We start from the raw sequence: 25784 nt of genomic DNA on the forward strand, positions 1-25784 counted from the left end.
GGACGCCCGCACCATGGGGAAACCATGGAAATGTGGGGACTGTGGGAAGGGATTCAAATACTCATCCCGGCTGGAAACTCATCAACACACACACTGCAGGGAGACCGTTCCCCTGTTCCATGTGCCCAAAGGGATTCGCTCGGTCATCCGACATTCTAAGGCACCAAATCACTCACACTGAGGAGAGGCCATTCACCTGCTCCATGTGTGGGAAGGGATTAATTAATTCATCCGACCTTCGGATACATCAGCGAGTTCACACTGGGGAGAGGCCATTCACCTGATCTGCTTGTGGGAAGGGATTCAGTCAGTCAGCCCACCTGCTGGCCCAACAGAGAGTTCACACTGGGGAGAGACCATTCTCCTGCTCCGACTGTGGGAAAGCATTCATCCATTCATCCCATCTGCTGAGACACCAGCGATTTCACACTGGGGAGAGGTTGTTTACCTGCTCTGAGTGTGGGAAAGGGTTTACTCAGTCATCCCACCTGGTGAGGCACCAGCGAGTACACAAGTGACTGCGAGGGTTGGATTCTGCTGTTATTGCAGCTGTTAATCACATCCAGGACTGGGCCATGTTCATTCTGAGAGTTGGTGTTCCTTTCTGCCGATAATAATTGCACTGAAGTTTAATATTCTGGTTATATATCAAATAAATCAGCTGTGTTAAACTCATTGTTGTAGATTTTTGTCTTTCCCACCTGAGTGTTTAACATCACCTGGCTGGAGCTCAGAAAGGACAATCTGGGGGAGGATCATTTGGCAGGAACAGAACTTCAAGCAGGACACAGTCCAGGAGCACGATGACCATCCACATGTTGTTCATGTTGGATAAAATCAAACACAGCATTTATTCTCCATCTAGTTAGCTGACCTTTCCATTTTTTACTGTTTACACTGATCTCCATGGTAACATAGATATTGTGTTTCCTTCTGGAGAAACTGGTCCTGAGTCTGTTGAGTAGCCATGGGGTGTGGGACCTGATGGGACGCACGATCTGGATTGGTCAATCTGTCATGAGCTGAAATGAGCTGTGACTGGGGAGTGAACAGGAGGGAAGTGACTAGTCATTAAGACACCAGGCAAGGCAGTGACCCAGTCATTGGGCTTGATCAGATCATCAGCTCTGTTCTTGACAGCTTTTTCAGTGTCGTTTCTCCAGAGTGATTAAACATCTTGACCATCCCACTGGACTCTGGGTGGTCGGGGATGTGGAAATGTTGTTCCACACCCACAAGATGACACAGCCACTGTGTTGCCTCTGCTGTGAAATGAGAACCATTATCACTCTCTATCCTTTTCAGAAAGTCCCACCTGTTAAAGATCTGTTCCCACAAATTTTTAGCTGTAGGTGACTGCATCATTTATACAGACAGGGAAAGCTTCAATCCACCATGTAAACATATCTATAACTACCAGGATATACCAGTACCCTCCTTTTACTGTGTGTAATAGGCCTGTATAATCAAACTGCAATGTGTTCCAGGGAACATCATTCAGCTGGGACATGTCCATTGGGACCTTTCATTTCACAGGTCTGGATTAATTTGGACACATGAGACACAGGTTCAGGTGGTGATGGACGTCCTGGTGCATTGAGAACTCAAGGAAAGAGAAATGTGCCCCAATTTGATTCATAAACAAAATTAATTATTTTCTAAGACATTAAGGTATGACCCAATTCAAATTAGAGCCGTTCTTGTGATAGAAATGTTGAGGCCATGATCAGATCACCAATCATCTTATTGAATGGCCGAGCAGGCCTGAGTGGCCTACCCCTCATTCATATGTCCGTATCATGTATAATGGGGGAGACCTTTCTTGCTGTGAGTGATGAGGAAAAGTCTTTTCTATGGTGCCTGGCCTCTTTGGCCATAATCACAATGATTGTATTTTGGGCAGATCGCAAGGAATCCCCTCTGGAGCAGCTTTCCTTGTGAGTCAGTCTGTCTGGCTATTACCATCACCCTCTTCACCAACCCCTGCTGCTGATGCACCTTCACCTTACAAATAGCAACTTGTCCTGGTCACTTACCAGCAATATCTCAAATCTTTTGGAGTTTGAAATGGTGGGTGAGAGTTTTCCTTTCTGCTGTGGAGAGGCTGTGTTTTTGTTGCCAGAGAAGTAGGTTTACACTGAGGGAGTTACAAATAAAGGAGCTTTCAGAATAGTTGGTTGTTCTCTCAGTAATGCCTTGAAGCGCTGTGATCATAATAACCTCAGCTTTCTGGGCTAAATATTGTGGTGGGTGTTTAATAGGATACTATGGCTGTCAATGGGAAGTAAAGACACAGCAGGAGTCTGGTACGGTCCTTGTATTTTTTTCTTCATTCATGGGATATGGGTTTCACTGGCTGGGTCAGCATTTTTACCAATACATAGTTGCTCTTGACAAGGTGGTGGTGAGCTGCCATCTTAAACCGCTGCAGTCCATGTGGTGTAGGTACACGCACAGTGCTGTTAGGAAGAGGGTTCCAGGATTTTTACGCAGTGACAGTGAAGGAACGGTGATATATTTCCAAGTCAGTGACCTGGAGGGGAACTTCTAGGGGGAGGTGTTCCCATCTATCTGCTGCCCTTGTCCTTCTAGATGGCAGCTGTCGTGGGTTTGGAAAGTGCTGTCGAAGGAGCCTTGGTGAATTCCTGCAGTGCATCTTGTAGATGGTACACACTGCTGCCACTGTGATGGTGGAGGGAGTGAATGTTTGTGGATGGGATGCCAATCAAGCAGGCTGCTTTGTCCTAGATGGTGTCAAGCTTCTTGAGTGTTGTGGGAGCTGCACTCCAGGCAAGTGGGGAATATTCCATCACACTCCTGATTTGTGCCTTGTAGATGCTGGACAGGCTTTGAGGAGTCAGGAAGTGAGTTATTCGTCACAGAATTCCTAGCCACTGACATGCTCTTATAGCCACAGTAGTTATATGGCTAGTCCAGTTCAGTTACAGGCCAATAGTAACCCACAGTAAGTTGATAGCGGGAGATTCAGTGATGGTAATGCCATTGAACATCAAGGAGCTGATGGTTGGGTTCACTCTTGTTGGAGATGGTCATTGCCTGGCACTTTTATGGTGTGAATGTTATTTGCCACTTGTAAGCCCAAGCCTGGATATTGTCCAGGTCTTGCTGCATTTGGATATGTGTTGCTTCAGTATCTGAGGAGTTGCAAATGGTGCTGAACATTGTGCAATCATCAGCAAATATCCCCAATTCTGACCTTATGATGGAAGAAAGGTCATTGATGAAGTAACTGAAAATAGTTGGGCCGAGGACACTACCCTTAGGAATTCCCGCAGTGAAGTCCTGGAGCTGAGTTGATTGACCTCCAACAACCAAAACCATCTTCCTTTGTGCTAGGTATGACTCCAACCATAAGACCATAAGACGTAGGAGAAAAAGTAGGCCATTTGGCCCATCGAGTCTGCTCCGCCATTCAATGAGATCATGGCTGATCTGACAATCCTCAACGCCACTTTCCTGCCTTTTCCCCATTACCCTTGATACCCTTACTGATAAAAATGTGTCTATCACAGCCTTGAATATACTTAATTATCCAGCCTCTACAGCTCTCTGCGGTAAAGAATTCCACAGATTCACTACCCTCTTATAGAAGATAATTCCTCCTCATCTCTGTCTTAGATGGGTGATCCCTTGCTCTGAGATTATGCCCCCTGGTCCTAGCCTCCCCCACAAGGGGAAACAACCTCTCACTATCTACCCTGTCAAGCCCTCTAAAAATTTTATACGTTCCAATAAGGTCACCTCTCATTCTTCTAAACACCCAATGAGTACAGGCCCAATCTTCTCAACCTCTCCTCATGAGAAAATCCCTCCATACCCAGGATCAACCTCGTGAAACTTCTCTGGACTGCCTCCAATGCCAGTATATTTTTCCTGAGATAAGGGGACCAAACTGTTCATAGTATTCTAGGTGTGGTCTAACTCGTGCCTTGTATAGATTTAGCAAGCCTTCCCTATTTTTACTCTCCATTCCTTTTGAAATAAAGGCCAACATTCAATTTGCCTTCCCTATTACCTGCTGAACTGATATGTTAGCTTTGTGTGACTCATGCATGAGCACTCCCAAATCCCTGTGTGCTGTAGCTTTCTGCAGTCTTTCTCCATCTAAATAATATTCAGCTCCTCTATTCTTCCTGCCAAAATGCATAATCTCAAACTTTCCCACATTATATTCCACATACCAAGTTTTTTTCTCCCCATTCACTTAACCTGTCTATATCCCTCTGTGGACCCTTTGTGTCATCCTCACCACTTGCCTTCCCACCTATTTTTCTGTCATTTGCAAAGTTGGCGATAGTACATTCACTTCCCACATCTATGTCATTAATATATATTGTAAAAAATTGTGACCCCGGCACTGAAAGGAAGTGGCTGCAGAGATAGTGGAGGCATTGGTCGAAATATTCCAGAACTCACTGGATTCTGGGAGGGTCCCAGCGGATTGGAAAACGTCTAACCTGATGCCCCTGTTCAAGAAAGGAGGGACTATAGGCTATAGGCCAGTCAGCCTAACATCTGTAGCTGGGAAAAAGGTAGATTCCATTATTAAGGAAGAAATTGCAGGACATTTAGAAAAACTGAACGCAATCAAACAGAGTCAACATGGTTTTGTGACAGGGAAGTCATATTTGACAAATTTGCTAGAGTTCTTTGACGATATAATAAGCAGAGTTGATCAAGGGTAAGTTTAGTGTATTTAGATTTCCAGAAGGCATTCGACAAGGTGTCACATAAAAGATTATTGCTCATGACGGGAGCTCTCGATATTGGGTGTAATGTATTAGCATGGATTGAGGATTGGTTAACACACAAAAGACAGGGATTCATGATTAATAGGTCTTTTTTCAGGTTGGAAAGACGTAACTAGTGGAGTGCCACAAGGATCAGACCGAGGGCCTCAATTATTTATGATCTACATTAATGACTCGGTGGAGGGGGCAGAGTGTAATGTGTCCAAACTTGCTGAAGATACGAAAATAGGTGGGAGGGCACGTTATGATGAGGACATGAGGAATCTTCAAGGGGATATAGATAGGCTGAGTGAGTAGGCAAAAGCTTGGCAGATAGATTTTAATGTAGGAAAGTATGAGGTTGTGCATTTTGGTAGCGAGAATCAAAAGGTAGACTATTATTTAAATGGAGACAGACTCCAAAAAAGTGCAGCACAGAAGAAGTTGGGTGTTCTTGTGCATAAAACAGAAAAAGTTAGCATGCCGGTGCAGCAAGTGATTAGGAATGTAAATTGAATTTTGGCCTGTATTGCTAGGGGGTTGGAGTTTAAGAATAGGGAAGTCTTGTTTCAACTGTACAGGGTGTTGGTGAGGCTGCACCTGGAGTACTGTGTACAGTTTTGGTCGCCGTATTTAAGAAAGGATATACTGGCATTGAAGGCAGTTCAGAAGAGATTCACTCGGCTGATTCCTGGGATGAAGGGGTTGACTTATCAAGAACGGTCAAACAGGTTAGATCTTTATTTATTGGAGTTTAGAAGAATGAGGGGTGATCTTATTGAAACATAAAAAATTCTGAGGGTGCTTGACAGGGTAGATGTTGAGAAGATGTTTCCACTAGCGGGGAACTAGGGGACATAGTTACAGAATAAGGGGTCTTTAAAACCAAAATGCATAGGAATTTCTTCTCTCAGAGGGTAGTGAATGTCTGGAATTCTCTATCCCAGAAAATTGTAGAGGCTAAATCACTGAAAGTATTTAAAGAGGAGGTAGATAGATTTTTGAAATACTGGGGAGGTAAGGGCTATGAGGAGCTGGCGTGAAAGAGGAGTTGGGGCTTGGAGCAGATCAGCCATGATCTTATTGAATGGCCTATTCCTGCTCCTATTTCTTATGTTCTTATGATCCATGTGTCACTCTACTAGTTACAGGTCGCCATACTGAAAATGCCCCCCTTATCCCAACTCTCTGTCTTCTATTAGTTAGCCAATCCTCTATCCATGCTAATATACCACCCCCAACACCATGGCCTCTTATCTTAATAAGTGGCCTTATGTGTGGTGCCTTATCAAACACCTTTTGGAAATCCAAATATATTACATGCACTGGTTCCCCTTTATCTATCGTGCTTGTTACCTCCTCAAAGAATTGTAATAAATTTGTCAGGCATGATTTCCCCTTCATGAAGCCTTTCTGACTCTGCTTGATTATATTATGCATTTTTAAATGCTCTGCTATTACATCCTTTATAATATAATCTAACATTATCCCAGTGAGGGAGGTTAAGCTAACTGGCCTTTTTTTTTTGTCTCCCTCCCTTTGTGAATACAGTGGAGAGTTTTCCCCCGATTCCCATTGACTCCAATATTGCTAGTGCTCCTTGATGCTGCACTCGGTCAAATGCGGCCTTGATGTCAAGGGTAGTAACTCTCACCTCATACTGCAACATCACAGGCAACTGGTAGTTGTGAGGCTGCAATCTTTTAATGCCTTTGCTTTGTAACACAATAATTCATCTACTCCATCCCATTAGGGATACTCCCTTAACTTGGGCTTTATTAATAATGTCACTGTGATATGTGGGGTGTGCAGAATTATTGTAATAAACTCTACCAGGTACTCTATGGGCTTAACTAACCAGTGAACGCTTGATAAAAGCAAAAAAAAACTGTGGATACTGGAAATCCAAAACAAAAACAAAAATACAACTCAGTAGGTCTGGCAGCATCTGCGGAGAGGAACACAGTTAACGTTTCTGTTGAAGGGTCATTCAGACTCGAAACGTTAACTGTGTTCCTCTCCCCAGATGCTGCCAGACCTGCTGAGTTTTTCCAGGTATTTTTGTTTTTGCAGTGAATGCTTGATATTAGCTCAGTACACTGGGCCAGTGATCTTTCCACGGAGGTGAATGTGCCTGAGAAGCACCCAACTTAAAAAGCTTTTCCATTCACCTCCTGCATCACTGCAGCGGATATACATTGTTCTGACAGTGCCAGCAGGGCTGTGGAATTAATTGGATAGATCTTCCAAAGAGCCAGCACAAGCATGATGGGCGAAGTGATTTTCATCTGTTCTTTTAGAACAGTGAATATTCCTCATCCCGTGATGGAGAGAGGAACCAGTGACTATGGGATTGAACGTAGCGAGAATCAGCACCTTCAGGGCAGAGGAGAGACATGGGAACAAGTGGCAAAAGCTTGAAAAACTTAGTGAATTCCTGCAAGAGAGAAGCGGTTTAAATCATTTCAGCAATTTGAGTATGGAAGAGCATCTATTCACGAGGATTCATGTGTGTCTTTTTATTTATTGATCTCAATTATTTTCTTTCCCCGCTGAGGTTTCAATGGCGGGGCCACCATTCCCTGCGGATGTGAATGTGCCCTATTAACACTCCAGGAGCCCAGTACGCAGGCGCAGTGCTGGACTGTATCTGGAACATGCGCAGTGTCACTTTGATCAGAGTCCTGCGAATGCGGGAGAGGATGTTTTCAGCGGCTGAGATTCGATGGAGCGGAGGGAGGAATGGAGCCGGCAGTCGGTGTCGGGAGGGAGCGGCGGCTTCATAAACACCTGAAGTAGGCCGCAAATCGGGAATAAGTCCCGCGTTTTCAGAGATAAAAATAAAAAACTGCGGATGCTGGAAATCCAAAACAAAAACAGAATTACCTGGAAAAACTCAGCAGGTCTGGCAGCATCGGCGGAGAAGAAAAGAGTTGACGTTTCGAGTCCTCATGACCCTTCGACAGAACTAGGTGCATCCAAGGAAGGGGTGAATTTTAAGCTGGTTTAAGGTCGGGGGGTGGGGGGTGTGGGGTGTTGGGTGGGGGGAGAGAAGTGGAGGGGGTTGGTTGTGGTTGGAGGCAAAAGCAGTGATAGAAGCAGATCATAAAAAGATGTCACAGACTGCAGAACAAAAGAACACATAGGTGTCGAAGTTGGTGATATTATCTAAACGAATGTGCTAATTAAGAATGGATGGTAGGGCACTCAAGCTTTAGCTCTAGTGATGGTGGGGGGAGTATAAAAGTTTTAAAAATATTTAAAAATAATGGAAAAACGTGGGAAAAAGAAAAATCTATATAATTTATTGGAAAAAAACAAAAGGAAGGGGGAAGAAACAGAAAGGGGGTGGGGATGGAGGTCAAGACCTAAAGTTGTTGAATTCAATATTCAGTCCAGAAGGCTGTAAAGTGCCTAGTCGGAAGATGAGGTGTTGTTCCTCCAGTTTGCGTTGGGCTTCACTGGAACAATGCAGCAAGCCAAAGACAGACATGTGGGCAAGAGAGCAGGGTGGAGTGTTGAAATGGCAAGCGGCAGGGAGATTTGGGTCATTCTTGCGAACAGACCGCAGGTGTTCTGCAAAGCAGTCGCCCAGTTTACGTTTAGTCTCTCCAATGTAGAGGAGACCGCATTGGGAGCAACGAATGCAGTAGACTAAGTTGGGGGAAATGCAAGTGAAATGTTGCTTCACTTGAAAGGAGTGTTTGGGCCCTTGGACGGTGAGGAGAGAGGAAGTGAAGGGGCAGGTGTTACATCTTTTGCGTGGGCATGGGGTGGTGCCATAGGTGGGGGTTGAGGAGTAGGGGGTGATGGAGGAGTGGACCAGGGTGTCCCAGAGGGAACGATCCCTACGGAATGCCGACAGGGGGGCGGTGAAGGGAAGATGTGTTTGGTAGTGGCATCATGCTGGAGTTGGCGGAAATGGCGGAGGATGATCCTTTGAATGCGGAGGTTGGTGGGATGATAAGTGAGGACAAGGGGGACCCTATCATGTTTCTGGGAGGGAGGAGAAGGCATGAGGGCGGATGCGCGGGAGATGGGCCGGACACGGTTGAGGGCCCTGTCAACGACCGTGGGTGGAAAACCTTGGTTAAGGAAGAAGGAGGACATGTCAGAGGAACTGGTTTTGAAGGTAGCGTCATCGGAACAGATGCGACGGAGGCGAAGGAACTGAGAGAATGGGATGGAGTCCTTACAGGAAGCGGGGCGTGAGGAGCTGTAGTTGAGATAGCTGTGGGAGTCGGTAGGTTTGTAATGGATATTGGTGGACAGTCTATCACCAGAGATTGAGACAGTGAGGTCAAGGAAGGGAGGGGAAGTGTCAGAGATGGACCACGTGAAAATGATAGAGGGGTGGAGATTGGAAGCAAAATTAATAAATTTTTCCAAGTCCCGACGAGAGCATGAAGCAGCACCGAAGTAATCATCGATGTACCGGAGAAAGAGTTGTGGAAGGGGGCCGGAGTAGGACTGGAACAAGTAATGTTCCACATACCCCATAAAGAGACAGGCATAGCTGGGGCCCATGCGGGTACCCATAGCCACACCTTTTATTTGGAGGAAGTGAGTGGAGTTAAAGGAGAAATTGTTCAGTGTGAGAACAAGTTCAGCCAGACGGAGGAGAGTAGTGGTGGATGGGGATTGTTCGGGCCTCTGTTCGAGGAAGAAGCTAAGGGCCCTCAGACCATCCTGGTGGGGGATGGAGGTGTAGAGGGATTGGACGTCCATGGTGAAGAGGAAGCAGTTGGGGCCAGGGAACTGGAAATTGTTGATGTGACGTAAGGTGTCAGAGGAATCACGGATGTAGGTGGGAAGGGACTGGACAAGGGGAGAGAGAAGGGACTCAAGATAACGAGAAATGAGTTCTGTGGGGCAGGAGCAAGCTGAGACGATCGGTCTACCGGGACAGATCTGTTTGTGGATTTTGGGTAGGAGGTAGAAGCGGGCTGTCCGAGATTGGGCGACTATCAGGTTGGAAGCTGTGGGAGGAAGATCCCCAGAGGAGATGAGGTCAGTGACAGTCCTGGAAACAATGGCTTGATATTCAGTGGTGGGGTCATGGTCCAGGGAGAGGTAGGAGGAAGTGTCTGCGAGTTGACGCTCAGCCTCCGCGAGGTAGAGGTCAGTGCGCCAGACAACAACAGCACCACCCTTGTCAGCGGGTTTGATGACAATGTCAGGGTTGGACCTGAGAGAATGGAGTGCAGTAAGTTCAGAGAGAGAGAGATTAGAATGGGTGAGAGGAGCAGAGAAATTGAGAACACTAATGTCGCGCCGACGGTTCTCAATGAAAAGATCAAAAGAAGGTAAGAATCCAGAGGGAGGGATCCAGGTGGAGGGAGAATATTGGAGGTGGTTTTAAGGATCCGTTGAACGGGGAGAGGACTCCTGCCCAAAGAAGTGAGCCTGGAGACGAAGACGGTGGAAGAAGAGTTTAGCATCATGCCGAGCCCGAAATTGATTGAGGTGAAGGCGTAAGCGTATGAAACTAAGTCCTTCACTGAGCACTGAACGTTCAGCATAGGAGAGGCGAAGGTCAGGGGGTATAGTGAATGCACGGTTGGGACTGGGATTGGAAGATGGGGTGGGGACGAGGAACAGGCAGGGGTGGAGGGTCCTAGATGGGTGTTGGTGTCGATGAGTTGTTGGAGCTTGCGTTCCTGAGCACTTGAGAGAAGGAGAAAAAGTTTCTTGTTGAGGCGTCGGATGAGACGAAGAATAAAATGAAACTGGGGGCACGCGCAGCTTTGAAAAAGGGTACGGCGGTGCTGCTGGAGTGAGAGGTCAAGTGTGCTCATATGACGGCGCATGGCACTGAGTGTGGATCTCAGAATGTGACGGGAACAGCAGTCCAAGAAACGTTTAATGGTCGCTATCTTGGTTCAGTGGCCATCTTGGTGACGCAAAACAGTGGGCGGGGCTTCAGGGCACCTGTGACCAGGAGAGAAAATCATTGGCTCATTGATTTTATTCTCGCTCTGCACACAGGAGATGGCGACAGTCCCGGGTTAATTACCGCCATCGTTAGAAGAGCAAAGTGCTGCTGGGCGCAAGCGCTGCCATCCTAACAACATAAGAATAAGAACATCAGAACTCAGAGCAGGAGTTGGCCTGTCGGCCCATTGAGCATGATGCACCATTCAATGAGATCATGGCTGATCTGATTGTGGTCTTAACTGCACTGCCCGCCCCTCATTTTGATGCTTAGATGAAAAATTTGTCTAACTTGGTCTCAATTAGTCTTTTGGTAGTAAAGAACTTGCGTGTTGCTGAAAAAGGAGACATGTGGAAGCTTTTCGTCTGGTACTCATCGGGGCACTTTGCAAGAATACCAATGTCAGGAAAAACAACTAAACATACTGTATGTAAAGAGAATGCTGATTGGTTGGCAAGTGGACTCTGATTGGTAGAGGCATTGCTATGCAAAATGCACTAGTGATGGTGACTGACAGTTAACTGCCAGGCATTGTTTGAAATTTGAACCAGACAGTTTGACTCTGATTGGTCAAGGCATTGTCCTGAGGAATGAGTCAGCAAATGGCTGTCACTTATTTTGTTTAGCTGAAACAGGTGCAATGTGTGTATATGTTTTTTATGTCTGCAAAGAACAGAGCCCTATTAATATATGTAGCTTCCAGTACATGCAAATGCACCACACTGCAAGCCTAACTAAGAATCTTAAATTGGTTGTCAATGTAATTTTTAGCACACTGACGATTATTTAGCAAATGTTGTCCAATCACGGAATCACACCTAACATTGGACACTGTTTTGAGCTTTGCAAACACAGGCTGGGTGGGTTTTGTCTGTTTGCAATGCTTGGCAGTTAACTGTCAGTCATGATCACTGGTGCATTCTCCATGGCAATGCCTCTACCAATCAGAGCCCACTTGCCAACCAATCAGCACTCACTTTGCATACAGTATGTATTGTTGTTTTCCCCTTATATTGGTATTCTTGTCAGCTGTCCTGTTCAGTGCAAGATGAAAAGCTTCAACATGTCCCTTTTTTTTATTGCAATACTCAACTCTGCATCTGTTCAATAACCAGACCGCCACTCCTTGCTGGGGAAGAGAGTTCCACAGACTAATGGATGCCCGAGAGAAGAAATTTCTCCTCACCTCAGTCTTCCGCATCTCAGTCAAGTTTATTGAAAACCTTTATTTTTAAGTTGTACCTCCTTGTTCCATGTTCTCCCATGAGGGGAAAAAGCCCTCTCAGGATCCACCCTGTTAAGTGCCCTCCAGAATCTTACAGGTTTCAATAAGATCACCTCTCATTCTTCGAAACTCCAATGAATACAGACCCACCTTGCTCAACCTTTCCTCATGAGGCAAAGCCTCTCATTCCAGAAATCAGCCTAGTGAACCTTCTCTGAACTGCTTCCAATGCAAATATGTCCTTGCTAAAGTTATCTTGGACCAGGAAGCAGGAGGAAATATTGTAAATTTCTATCAGACTGACAGTGATGGATTCTGGAACTCCTTTTACAGGGGTTAGAAGGGAAGGATTTACACACAGCAAACTCAAGTCACGAGAAATGTTTGTCTCTTCTGAATTTATACCTGCATCTGACACTTATAACTTTTGTAATCTCATTTTACAGAGAGCTAGAAGATTTGAAGCCTGAGATTTTTCTCTGACTCCAGTGCTTCTGATATCTTTCCAGCTGCTGGCTCCAGCAGGAGATTTTAAATTTGAAAACAGTGAAATTGTTTCAGGGGTGAGTATTATTGAACATTCATCTACAATTTAGAGCTTTTATGGCTGCGCTCTGGTCCCATGTCTCTGAGGCTGGAGTGGCTCCTTTACTGTGGATCTGAATCCATGTCCATCCATTGCTCTGTTTCACCCCTACCCTTCACAATCACCTCTCTACTGTTGTACGGCTCCCTCTTCCTCTAATGATGAATGTAGTTTAACTATGTTTGGTATTTTACTGTTATTTTCACCAACTGTGTCTAAATGAGGTTCCACTGCTGCCCATCCCCCCAGCTATTCACTGCTGATTTACTAGCTTTATGTTCCCATGGCCAGGAATTGATTTTCCTGCACTAGAGATCATTTCTCTCCCACTTCTGAGCTTATATTGACTGTCAAATTCTGCTTCATTTGTATTCCCCATAATTAATTCTGTACACCCTGAAATGTTAACCCTTTCTCTTTCCACAGTTACTGCCTGACCTGCTGAGTATTTCCAGCAGCTGCAGTATTTTGGTTTGGTTTTATTGCAGGCAATTCTCACAGAACCGATTCTGGGAACAGAAGAACCAATTAAGAATGGATTTGTATTTGGGTGGGTGTTGGTCCCTGGCCTCCAGTGTTAGTCTTTTTCATGCAGCCATAGAACGATTACAGTACAGGAGGCCATTTATCCTGTCATTCCTGTGCTGGCTCTGTGCAACCACAGATCAGCTAGTCCCACTCCCTGCCCTTTCCTCATAGCCCAGCCTTTTCTCTTCAGGTACTTATCCAATTTTATTTTCAAAGCCTTTGTTGTATCAGTTTGAGCTGGAGTGGAGATGGAGGAGAAGCTGCTGGGTTTAACCACAAGGACCCAGCAATTTCCAATGTGAAATTGTCAAAGGGAGGTAGGTTCTGGGGAAGATGAGGTTGTTGAGCAGACGCTGGCCATGAAATTTAAAAGATCATTGTTTTAGAAACAAATATTTCTGTAGATGCTTTTAATCTGGTCTACAAATGCATACTTATAAAATTTATTCTGGGGATTTGGGCATCACTAACAAGACCAGCAGCAGATATTTCCCATCCCCAGTTACCTGTGGAGAAGATGATGTTTGACCTTCTTGAACCACTGCAGTCCGTGTGGTGAAGGTGCTCCCAAAATGATGTTAGATAAGGAGTTACAGGTTATTCACCAGTGATGAAGAAGAAACAATGATATATGTCCAAATCAATAACAACAATCTGTATTTATATTGCAAATTTAATGTAACAAAATGTTCCAAGTCATTTCCCAGAAATATTACAAAGGAACATTTGACACTGAGCCACATAAGGAGATATTAGGGCAGGTGACCAGAAGCTTTGTCAAAGAGGTAGGCTTTAAGGAGTATCTTAAAGGGGGAAATTGAGGTAGAGAGGCAGAGAGGTTTAGGGAGGAAATTCCAAAGCTTATGGCCTAGGCAACTGAAGGCACAGCCACCAAAGGTGGAACAGTTAAAATAGGAATGCTCAGGAGGTTGGAATTAGATGAACACAGATATCTCAGAGGGTCATGAGACTCATGGAGATTACAGAGACAGGGAGGGGCCATGGAGGAATTTGAAAATAAGGATGAGAAATTAAAAATTTAGATTCTTCCTAACCAAGAACCTTTGTCGGTGAGCGGACACAGGAGTGATGGGCGAGGAAGACTTGGTGTGAGTAAACACAAGGGCAGCAGAGTTTTGGATATCCTCAAGATTACAGAGAGGTTGAATGTGGGAGGCTGGCACGGAGTGCCTTAGGATAGTTAAGTATAGAGGTAACAAAGGAATGGATGAGAGTTTCAGCAACAGGTGAGCTGAGACTAGGGCAGAGTTGGGTGATGTTACTGAGGTGGAAACAGGCCGTCTGGCTGATGATGAGGATGTGTGGTTGTAAGCTTTTTTCATTATTCATTCATGGAATGTGGGGTTGCTGGCTAGGCCAACATTTATTGCCCATCCCTGACTGCCCTTGGTCAGAGGGCAATTAAGAGCCAGTCACATGCAGGACAGATCAGGTAAGGACAGCAGATTTCCTTCCCTAAAGGACATTAGTGAACCAGATGGGGTTTTCTTTTGTAGTAAAAACCCATCTGGTTCACTAATGTCCTCTCGGGATGGAAATCTGCCATCCTTGTACTAGTCTGGCCTACATGTGACTCCAGACCCACAGCAATGTGGTTGACTCTGAACTTAGGGATGGGCAATAAATGCTGGTCTAGCTAGCGACGCTCACATCCCATGAATGAATAATTTAAAAAAAGAGCTCATCTTGGGGTGAAGTATTACACTAAAGCTTTGAACAGTCTAGTTCAGCCTCAGACAGTTGCCAGGGAGAGAGATGAAGTCAGTTGTTAGGGAATGGAGTTTGTTGTAGGGACTGAAGACAACGCTTTCAGTCTCTCCTGTATTTATATGAAATAATTTCCTGTTCATTCAGTACTGGATGTCAGACCAGTCAGGAGTGTGTGTGACTTCAAGGGGAACTTGGAGAGTGGGTGTTCACATACACCGGCTACCCTGGTCCTTCTAGGTGCTGGAGGCTAGTGGTTCAGGAGATTTGTCAAAGTTATGGTTGAGTAGTAGGTATATAAAATCCCTCTCCTTCAACTGCTGGCTCTCCTACTTCTCTCTCTCTCCTTCCATAGAGACCAGAGTCTTGCATTGGCCTGGTCTGGGTGGAAGGTTCCATTAATAAGAACTAGGAGCAGGGGTAGGTTATTCAGCCCCTCGGGCCTGCCCCGCCATTCAATACGATCATGGCTGATCTCATTTCGGCCTCAACTCCAATTTCCCGCCCACGCCCCATAACCATTCAACCCGTTACTAATTAAAAATCTGTCTATGTCCTCCTTAAATTTACTCAGCGCCCCGGCATCCACTGCAATTTGAGGTGGTGAATTCCACAGATTCACGACTTTGAGAAAAGTAATTCCTCCTCATCTCTGATTTAAATCTACCATCCCTTAGCTTAAAACTATGGCCTCTTGTTCTAGAATGCCCCAGAGGAGGAAACAGCCACTCCACGTTTACTTTGTCTCTCCCCTTTGGCATCTTATATACCTCAATTAGATTTCCTCTCATCCTTCTAAACTCCAGCGAGTATAGGCCTAAACTGCTCAATCTCGCCTCATAAGACAAGCCCTGCATCTCTGGAATCAATCTAGTGAACCACCTCTAAACTGCCTCCAATGCAACTACATCCTTCCTCAAGTAAGGGGACCAAAAGTGTGTACAGTGCTCCAGGTGCGGTCTCACCAATGCCTTGTACAGTTGCAACAACACTTCCCTATTTTTATACTCTATTCCCTTAGCAATAAATGCCAAAATTCCGTTTAACTTCCTTATTACCTGCTGTACCTGCACACTAGCTTTCAGCAATTCATGCACAAGGACACCCAGACCCCTCTGCACTGAAGCATTCTGAAGTTTCTCTCCATTTAAATAATAATAAATAATAATAATAATTCCCTGAAGGACATTAGTGAACCAGTTAGGTTTTTATGACAATCCAGCAGTTTTCATGGTCACTTTTCTCTGGTGCTGGCCTCACAAATTACCAGATTCGTTCAGCTCCATTTCACAACCTGCCTTTGTGTTTCTGCGGGTTCTCTTTCACTCCTTTTTTTCTGTTTTACATCGATTTCACAGGATATTAGAAGGGGAGGATTTGCAGCCCAATTTATCATAATGTGAATGTCACTGGATTTTGAACATGGAAGGAGAAAGCGCTGTCTACAGTGGAGAGAAACTGTACACGTGTTCTGTGTGTGTTCGAGGCTTCAGCCAATTATCTGACCTATCAGAACATAAATGCAGTCACAACAGGGAGAAGCCGTGGAAATGTGGGGACTGTGGGAAAGGATTTAATTACCCGTCTGACCTGGAAACTCATCGGCGCAGTCACACTGGGGAGAGGCCATTCACCTGCTCCGAGTGTGGGAAGGGTTTCACTCAGTCCTCCCACTTGCTGATACATCAACGTGTTCACACTGATGAGAGACCATTTAGGTGCTCTCACTGTGGGATGCGTTTCAGGCGATCATCTGACCTCATTGTACACCAACGAATTCACACTGGAGAGAGGCCGTTCATCTGCTCCAAGTGCGGGAAGGGATTCACTCGATCATCCAACTTGCTGATACACCAGCAAATTCTCACTGGAGAGAGGCCATTCACCTGCTCCGAGTGTGGGAAGGGATTCAATCATTCATTTGACCTGCTGCAACACCAGCGCGTTCACACTGGAGAGAGGCCATTCACCTGCTCTGAGTGTGGAAAAGGGTTCACTTGTTCATCAGACCTGCTGACACACCAGCGAGTTCACACTGGGGAGAGACCATTCACTTGCTCCAAGTGTGGGACAGGATTTGCTCGCTCATCCACATTACTGAGGCACCAGCGAGTTCACACTGATGAGAGACCTTTTAAATGCCCAGTCTGTGGGAAGTGTTATAAAAGCTCCAAGGAACTGTTGTCTCATCAACGTGTTCACATGGATGAAAGACCATTCAGGTGCTCTCTGTGCGGGACTGGGTTCAATCAATCATCTGACCTCACTGTACACCAGCGAATTCACACTGGGGAGAGGCCGTTCACCTGCACAAAGTGTCGGAAGGGATTCACTCAGTCATCCAATCTGCTCAGACACCAGCGAGTTCACACTGTGCAGCGACCGTTGAAATGCTCAGACTGTGGGAAGTGTTATAAAGGTTCCCAGAAACTGATGTCCCATCAACGTGTTCACGCTGACGAGAGACCATTCAGGTGCTCTCAATGCGGGACTGGATTTAAGCGATCATCTCAACTCACTGTACATCAGCGAATTCACACTGGGGAGAGACCCTTCAGCTGCACAGACTGTGGGAAGGGATTTACTCAGTCATCCACTCTTCTGAGACACCAACGAGTTCACAAGTAATTACCGAGATTGGATTTTACAGCTGGTCACATCCAGGACTGGGCCATGTTCTTTGGGGTCTGTTTTTGCTGATGTTCACAGAATCACAGAATTTTAACGGCACAAAAGGAGGCCATTCGGTCTATCGTGTCTGCACCAGCTCTGCAAATGAGCATCATGGCCTAGTGCCATTGCCCTGCCTTTTCCCTGTACCCTTGCACATTGTTTTGATTCAAATAACCATCTAATGCCTTCTTGAATGCTTCAGTTGAACCAGGCTCCACCGCACTCCCAGACAGTGTATTCCAGACCCGAACCACTCGTTGTGTGAAAAAGATTTTTCTCCCGTCCCACTTGCTTCCTTTGTAAATCACATTAAATCTGTGCCCTTTCGTTCTTGATCCTTTTATGAGTGGGAACAGCTTCTCCCCGTCTACTCTGTCCAGACCCTTCATGATTTTGAACATCTCTATCAAATCTTCCCTTAGCCTTCTTCTCTCCAAGGAGAACAACCTTAATCTCTCCAATTTATCCCCATTGCTGAAGTTTCTCGTCCCTGGGACTATTCTTGTAAACTTCTCCTGCACTCTCTCCAATGTGTTCACATCCTCCCTATAACATGGTGCCCAGAACTGTACACAATATTTCAGCTGAGGTCTAGTGAGTGTCTTATATAAATTCAGCATAACCTGCCTGCCCTTGTACTCTATGTCCCTATTAATAAAGCCCAGGGCACTATAAGCTTTACTGATTGCTCTCTCCACCTGTCCTGCCGTCTTCAATGATCTATGCACATATACACCCAGGTCTTTCTGCTCCTATATCCCCATGTTCTTCCTACCAAAATGCATCGCCTCAAACTTCTCCACATTGAATTTCATCTGCCATCTATCTGCCCACTCCACCAACTTGTCTGTCCTCTTGAAGCTCCACACCGTCCTCCTCGCAGTCCACAACACTCCCAACCTGCATATCGTCTGCAAACTTTGAAATTGTGCCCTGCACACCAAGATCTAGATCGTTAATATCTATCAGGAAAAGCAAGGGTCCCAATACCAGCCCCTGGGGAACTCCACTACAAACCTTCCTACAGTCTGAAAAATATCCATTGACCATTACTCTCTGCTTCATATTTTTCAGCCAATTTTGTATCTATGTTGCTACTGTCCCTTTTATTCCATGAGCAATTACTTTTCTCACAAGTCTGTTGTGTGACCCTGTGTCAAATGCGTTTTGAAAGTCCATATACACCACATCAACTGCATTACCCTCATTCACCTTTTCTGTTACCTCTTCAATATACTCCAGCAAGTTAGATAAACTTTAGTAATCCATGCTGGCTCTCCCTTATCAACACATATTTTTCCATGTGAGTACTAATTCTATCCTGAATAATTGTTTCTAGAATCTTGCCCACTACTGAAGTTAAACTGACTGGTCTGTAATTGCTGGGCTTATCCTTGCAACCTTTTTTGAACATGGGCATAATGTTTACAATTTTCCAGTCCTCTAGCACCACCCCTGAGGTTAGGGAAGACTGAAAGACTATGGCCAGTGCCCCTGGAATTTCTACTCTCACTTCTTTCAATATCCTTGGATGCATCTCATTTGTTCCAGTACCTTGTCAAGTTTAAGTACCGATAGTCTATTCAACACTTCCTCCTTATCAATTTTGAACCCTTCAGAGTCTGTCACCATGGCCTGGGTAGCATCTACCTCCTTGGTAAAGACGGATGCAAAGTATTAACTTAATACCTCAGCCATGGTCCCTTCATCCATGTGTAAATTCCCTTTTCGGTCCCCAATCAGCCACACTCCTCTTTTTACCAACCTTTTACTATTTATATGCCTGTAGAAGACTTTGGGATTCCCCTTTATGTTGGCTGCCAGTCTCTTCTTATAATCCCTCTTCGCTTCTCTCATGTGCTTTTTCACCTCCCCTCTGAACCTTTTGTATTCCACTTGGTTCTCAATTGTATTTTCTACCTGACACCTGTCATAAGTGCACTTTTTCTTTTTATCTTAATTTCAATCTCCTTTTTCATCCAGAGAGCTCTGGATTTGTTAGCCCCACCTTTCCCTTAAGATGGAACATGGACTCATGGACATTTACAGCACAGAAGGAGGCCATTCAGCTCATCGTGTCTGAGCTGGTCAACAAAGATCTAACTACACTAATCCCATTTTCCAGCACTTGACCCATAGCGCTGGAGGCTATGGTAACTCAGGTGAATGTCTAAATACTTGACTGTGCCCGAACCAATTAATTTTTTGAAGGTAGCCCATTGTTCAGCTACAGTTTTTCCTGCCAATCTTTTATTCCAGTCTATCTGGCCTAGCTCCACTGAAGTCGGCTCTTGTCCCATTAATTATTCTTACTCTGGATTGCCTATTGTGTTTTTCTATTCATCATCCTAAAACATGCAATATAACAATCACTGTCTCCTAAATGTTCCCCCACTGACACTTGATCTACTTGGCCAACCTAATTTCCAAGAACCAGGTCCAACAGTGGATTAGACACATACTTCTGGAAAAAATTCTCCTGAACACAATTTAGGAACTTTTGTCCCTCTCCGCCCTTTACACGACCACTGTCCCTATCTATATTCGGGTAAATAAAGTCCCCCATTATAACTACCCTATAATGCCTGCATTTCTCTGTAATTTCCGTGCAGATTTGTTCCTCTACATCCTTCCCACTAGTTGGCGGTCTATAGACTACACCAAGCAATGTAATTGCACCCTTTTTGCTCCTTAACCCTAGCCAAATTGATTCTGTCCTTGAACCCTCTGGGACATCCTCTTTCTCCAGCACTGCAATGCTCTCCTTAACCAATACCGCCACCCCTCATCCTTTCCTTCCTTTCCTGTCTCTTCTGAACACCTTGTACTCGGGAATATTTAACACCCAGTTCTGCCCTTCCTTGAGCCAGGTCTGTTATTGCCACAACATCACATTTCCACATGGCAGTCTGCACCTGTAACTCCCCAATCTTATTTACTATACTCTGTGCATTCACATGCATGCATAATAACCCTGATTTGGCTTTTGTTACTTTCTCCCTTGCCCCGACTTTACCTATTAACTTACTCTTCTCTATACTAGTGCTCTCTCTCTCCCTCCCAATATTTTGTGCACCCTGGTATTTCTCTCTAATATTTTTCTTGGTTCCCACACTCCTGCTGAGCTAGTTTAAAACCCTCCCAACAGCACTAGCAAAACGCCCTGCAAGGAGCTCAGTCCCAGCTCTGTTCAGGTGCAACCAGTCTGGCTTCTACAGGTGCCATCTCTCCCAGAGCCTGTCCCAGGAATCTAAAGCCCTCCCTTCGGCGCCACTTTTCCAGCCGTGCATTCATCTGCCTTATCCTCCTCCTTCTGTAATCACTAGCACATGGCACTAGGAGTAATCCGGAGGTTACTACAGCTGAGGTCCTGCTTGTTAATTTTCTACTTAGCTCCCTAAATTCTGATTGCAGGACTGAATCCCCCTTCCTCCCTAAGTCATTGGTACCAATGTGGACCACGACCTCTGGCTGATCACCCTCCCCCAGAAGAATGTCCTGCAGCTGCTCTGTGACATCCTTGACCCTGGCACCAGGGAGGCAACATACCATCCTCGAGTCACTTCTACGGCCACACAAACACCTGCCTGTTCCCCTAACCAATGAACCCCTATCAGTATTGCTCTTCCTTTCTTCTTCCTCTCCTCCTGTACAACCGAGCCGCTTGTGGTGCCACAACCATGGCTGACTGCACTCCTATGAGAAACCAGCATCCTCACCAGGTTCCAAAACGTAAAACTGATTTGTGAGCGGGACCCCAGGGGACCTCTGCACTATCTGCTTACTTCTCTTGGACTGCCTGGTGGTCACACATTCCCTCTCTGTCTCCAGGCCCTTAAGCTGTGGTGTGACGAGCTCTCTGAACATGCGATCCATGCAGCTCTCAGCCGAGCAGATGTGGCGCAGTGTCTCCAGCCGCTGCTCGAGCTCTGAAACCCAGAGCTCAAGTTTCTGCAGCTGACAGTACTCCCTGCACGTGTGGTCAGCTAGGACACCGGTAGCATCCATGACTTCGCACATATTACAGGACACACATTCCACTCGACTGAGCTGCCCTGCTATGTCTTAACTCTACTTCCCTTCTGTTAACTTTATTCTACTTAGAATCATTTATATTACTTTATTATATTGGCCCTAAATTTCCCTTATTCCTGGCGCTTAGGGAGTCATAGTCATAGAGGTCTGCAGCACGGAAAAAAGGCCCTTTCGTCCATCGAGTCTGCGCTGGTCAAACAAGTACCTAACTATTCTAATTCCATTTTCCAGCACTAGGCTCATAGCTGTGTATGCCATGGCATCACAAGTGCACATCCAAATACATCTTACATGTTATGAGGGTATCTGCCTCTACCACCCTTTCAGGCAGTGAGTTCCAGATTCCCACCACCCTCTGAGTGAAAAAAATTCTTCCTCACGTCCCCTCTAAACCTCCTGTCCCTTACCTTAAATCTATGCCCCCTGGTTATTGATCCCTCCACCAAGGAGAAAAGTTCCTTCCTGTCTACCCTATCTATGCCCCTCCTAATTTTATACACCTCAATCATGTCCCCCCTCAATCTCCTCTGATCCAGGGAAAATAACCCCAGTCTATCCAATCTCTCCTCACAACAAAAACTCTCTAGCCCAGGCAACATTTTGCTAAATCTCCTCTGCACTCTCTCTAGTGCAATCACATCCTTTCTATAATGCGAATTCCAGAACTGCACGCAATACTCTCACTGTGGTCTAGCTAGCATTTCATACAGTTCTAGCATAACCTCCCTGCTCTTATATTCTATGCCTCAGCTAATAAAGGCAAGTATCCCATATGCCCTCTTAACCACCTTATCTACCTGTCCTGCTACCTTAAGGGACCGGTGGACATGCACACCAAGGCCCCATTGATCCTGGGTTATTCCCAGGGTCCTACCATTCATCATGTATTCCCATGCCTTGTTTGTCCTGCCCAAGTGCATCACCTCACATTTATCCAGATTAAATTCCATTTGCCACTGAACAGCCCATCTGACCAGCCTGTCTATATCCTGTAATCTAAAACTATCCTCCTCAATATTTACCACCCCAGCAATTTTCGTGTCATCCGTGAACTTACTGATCAACCCTTCTACATTTAAGTCTAAATCGTTTATATATACTACAAGCAGCAAGGGATCCAACACCGATCCCTGTGGAACCCCACTGGACACAGGCATCCAGTCACAAAAATACGCCTTGACTACCACCCTCTGCTTCCTGCCACTCAGCCAATTCTGGATCCAATTTGCCAAATTGCCTTGGATCTCATGGGCTCTTACCTTTGTTATCAGTCTCCCATGCGGGACCTTATCAAAAACCTTGCCGAAGTCCAAGTAGACCATGTAAAATTGCCCTCATCTACACACCTAGTCACCTCTTCGAAAAATTCAAGCCAATTGGTCAGGCATGACCTCCCCTTAACAAAACCATGCTGACTTGATTAATCCCTGTCTCTCCAAGTGTAGATTAATTCTGTCTCTGAGAATTGCTTCCAGTAGTTTCCCACCACTGAGGTTAGACTGACAGGCCTGTAGTTCCCTGGTTTATCCCTTCCTCCCTTCTTGAATAATGGTATCAACTTGGCTGTCCTCCAGTCCTCTGGCACCTTTCCTGTGGCCAGAGAGGTATTGAAAATTATTGCCAGCGCCCCTGCTATCTCCTCCCTTGCCTCACTCAATAGCCTAGGATACATTTCATCTGGACCTGGAAATTTTTTTACCTTTAAGCCTGCCAGACCACTTCGAACCTCCTCCCTTTCTGTGCTAATTTCTTTAATTATATCACAGTCCTTCTGCCTGATTTCCATACCCACGTCGTCCCTGTCACTTGTGAACACCAACACAAAGTATTCACTTAGAACCCTATCTACGTCTTCCGGCTCCACACACAAATTACCACTATGGTCCTTAATGGGCCCTACTCTTTCCCTAGTTATCCTCCTACTCTTAATGTACTTGTAAAATAACTTTGTATTTTCCTTTATTTTACCTGTTTTTCAGTGAAATCCAAGTATAGAACCTTGTTTAAAAATATTACAATTTCCTAATTTACTCACCAGTTCCTACTTACCAAGGCCACCTGTCTTCTTTCTGAGGAAAGGTAGAAAAAGAAAGGAGCACCTACTCCCTTCTACACCAAATTCCCTCAGTCACCAAACTCTAACTGAAGCACTCAACTGCAGCCAAAAACAGTACTCCACTGCAGACAAAGTCAGCACTATAAGATAACCGACTTTAATACTCCCTGAACCTAGCCTCTGAAAACCTGATTAAGCCGGTTATCTAATTAACTAGTTGCAGCTGCAAGCAGAGCCTGTATGAGCCCTGTTTTAAGGCTGGACTAAAACTCTGCTTCTTCCAGCCCTAACAGCAATTTTCAGTTAATTGCTGAGGGCCCTTAGCTTCTTCCTCGAACAGAGGCCCGAACAATCCCCATCCACCACTACTCTCCTCCGTCTGGCTAAACTTGTTCTCACACTGAACAATTTCTCCTTCAACTCCTCTCACTTCCTCCAAATAAAAGGTGTGGCTATGGGTACCGCATGGGCCCCAGCTATGCCTGTCTCTTTATGGGGTATGTGGAACATTCCTTGTTCCAGTCCTACTCCGGCCCCCTTCCACAACTCTTTCTCTGGTCCATCGATGATTACTTTGGTGCTGCTTCATGCTCTCGTCGGGACTTGGAAAAATGTATTAATTTTGCTTCCAATCTCCACCCCTCCATCATTTTCACGTGGTCCATTTCTGACACTTCCCTTCCCTTCCTTGACCTCTCTGTCTCAATCTCTGGTGATAGACTGTCCACCAATATCCATTACAAACCTACCGACTCCCACAGCTACCTCGACTACAGCTCCTCACACCCCGCTTCCTGTAAGGACTCCATCCCATTCTCTCAGTTCCTTCGCCTCCGTCGCATCTGTTTTGATGATGCTACCTTCAAAAACAGTTCCTCTGACATGTCCTCCTTCTTCCTTAACCGAGGTTTTCCACCCACGGTCATTGACAGGGCCCTCAACCGTGTCCGGCCCATCTCCCGTGCATCCGCCCTCACGCCTTCTCCTCCCTCCCAGAAACATGATAGGGTCCCCCTTGTCCTCACTTATCACCCCACCAGCCTCCACATTCAAAGGATCATCCTCCGCCATTTCCGCCAATTCCAGCATGATGCCACCACCAAACACATCTTCCCTTCACCCCCCCGTCGGCATTCCGTAGGGATCGTTCCCTCTGGGACACCCTGGTCCACTCCTCCATCACCCACTACTCCTCAACCCCCTCCTATGGCACCACCCCATGCCCACGCAAAAGATGTAACACCTGCCCCTTCACTTCCTCTCTCCTCACCGTCCAAGGGCCCAAACACTCCTTTCAAGTGAAGCAACATTTCACTTGCATTTCTCCCAACTTAGTCTACTGCATTCGTTGCTCCCAATGTGGTCTCCTCTACATTGGAGAGACCAAACATAAACTGGGCGACCGCTTTGCCGAACACCTGCGGCCTGTCCGCAAGAATGACCCAAACCTCCCTGTCGCTTGCCATTTTAACACTCCACCCTGCTCTCTTGCCCACATGTCTGTCCTTGGCTTGCTGCATTGTTCCAGTGAAGCCCAACGCAAACTGGAGGAACAACACCTCATCTTCCGACTAGGCACTTTACAGCCTTCCGGACTGAATATTGAATTCAAGAACTTTAGGTCTTGAGCTCCCTCCTCCATCCCCACCCCCTTTCTGTTTCTTCCCCCTTCCTTTTGTTTTTTCCAATAAATTATATAGATTTTTCTTTTCCCACCTATTTCCATTATTTTAAAATATTTTTAAATCTTTTATGCTCCCCCACCCCCACTAGAGCTATACCTTGAGTGCCCTACCATCCATTCTTAATTAGCACATTCGTTTAGATAATATCACCAACATTAAAGAAAGACTAGACTTTAGATAAAATTTAATCCCTTAATTTAACCCTTAAACTTCCTCAGTCCCCAAACTCCAACTGAAGCACTCTACTGCTGCCAAAAACTGTTATAGGTGTTAATATTGTGGATAAAAGTCAAATAAATCAGCTGTGTTAAACACAGTCTGTTGATTCTTTTTCGTTCCTTTTGAACTGCTCTCCCTCTCCCCTGTCTCCTCTATCCTCACTCCAACAACAAGTGTGAGGAGCTCATGAATCTTCTTTGTCACTAAGATTGAGACAATCAGATCTGCTTCCTCTGTTGCTTCTCTCCCTTCTACTAACCTACTGGGCCAATCTGCCTCTAAAGTTCTTCCTTTTCTGATCCCTGAACTCACATCGTTCTCCAGTTTGTCTCCTATTCTCTATGTCCCTCAGTGCTCATCTTG

At 45.6% G+C, this 25784-nt stretch overlaps 1 protein-coding gene across 1 annotated transcript in view; it reads right to left on the reverse strand.

Annotated features, from left to right (window-relative positions):
- Positions 1-25784, reverse strand: part of LOC121270153 (zinc finger protein 420-like) — a 45075-nt gene that overhangs the window by 4815 nt on the left and 14476 nt on the right. Inside the window, exon 5 of the mRNA XM_041175461.1 lies at positions 7379-7541. Coding sequence (XP_041031395.1) covers positions 7379-7541 — 163 coding nt within the window. The remainder of the gene's footprint in view (positions 1-7378; positions 7542-25784) is intronic.

The sequence above is a fragment of the Carcharodon carcharias genome, chromosome 27, assembly GCF_017639515.1.
Source record: "Carcharodon carcharias isolate sCarCar2 chromosome 27, sCarCar2.pri, whole genome shotgun sequence".
Classification (NCBI taxonomy): domain Eukaryota; kingdom Metazoa; phylum Chordata; class Chondrichthyes; order Lamniformes; family Lamnidae; genus Carcharodon; species Carcharodon carcharias.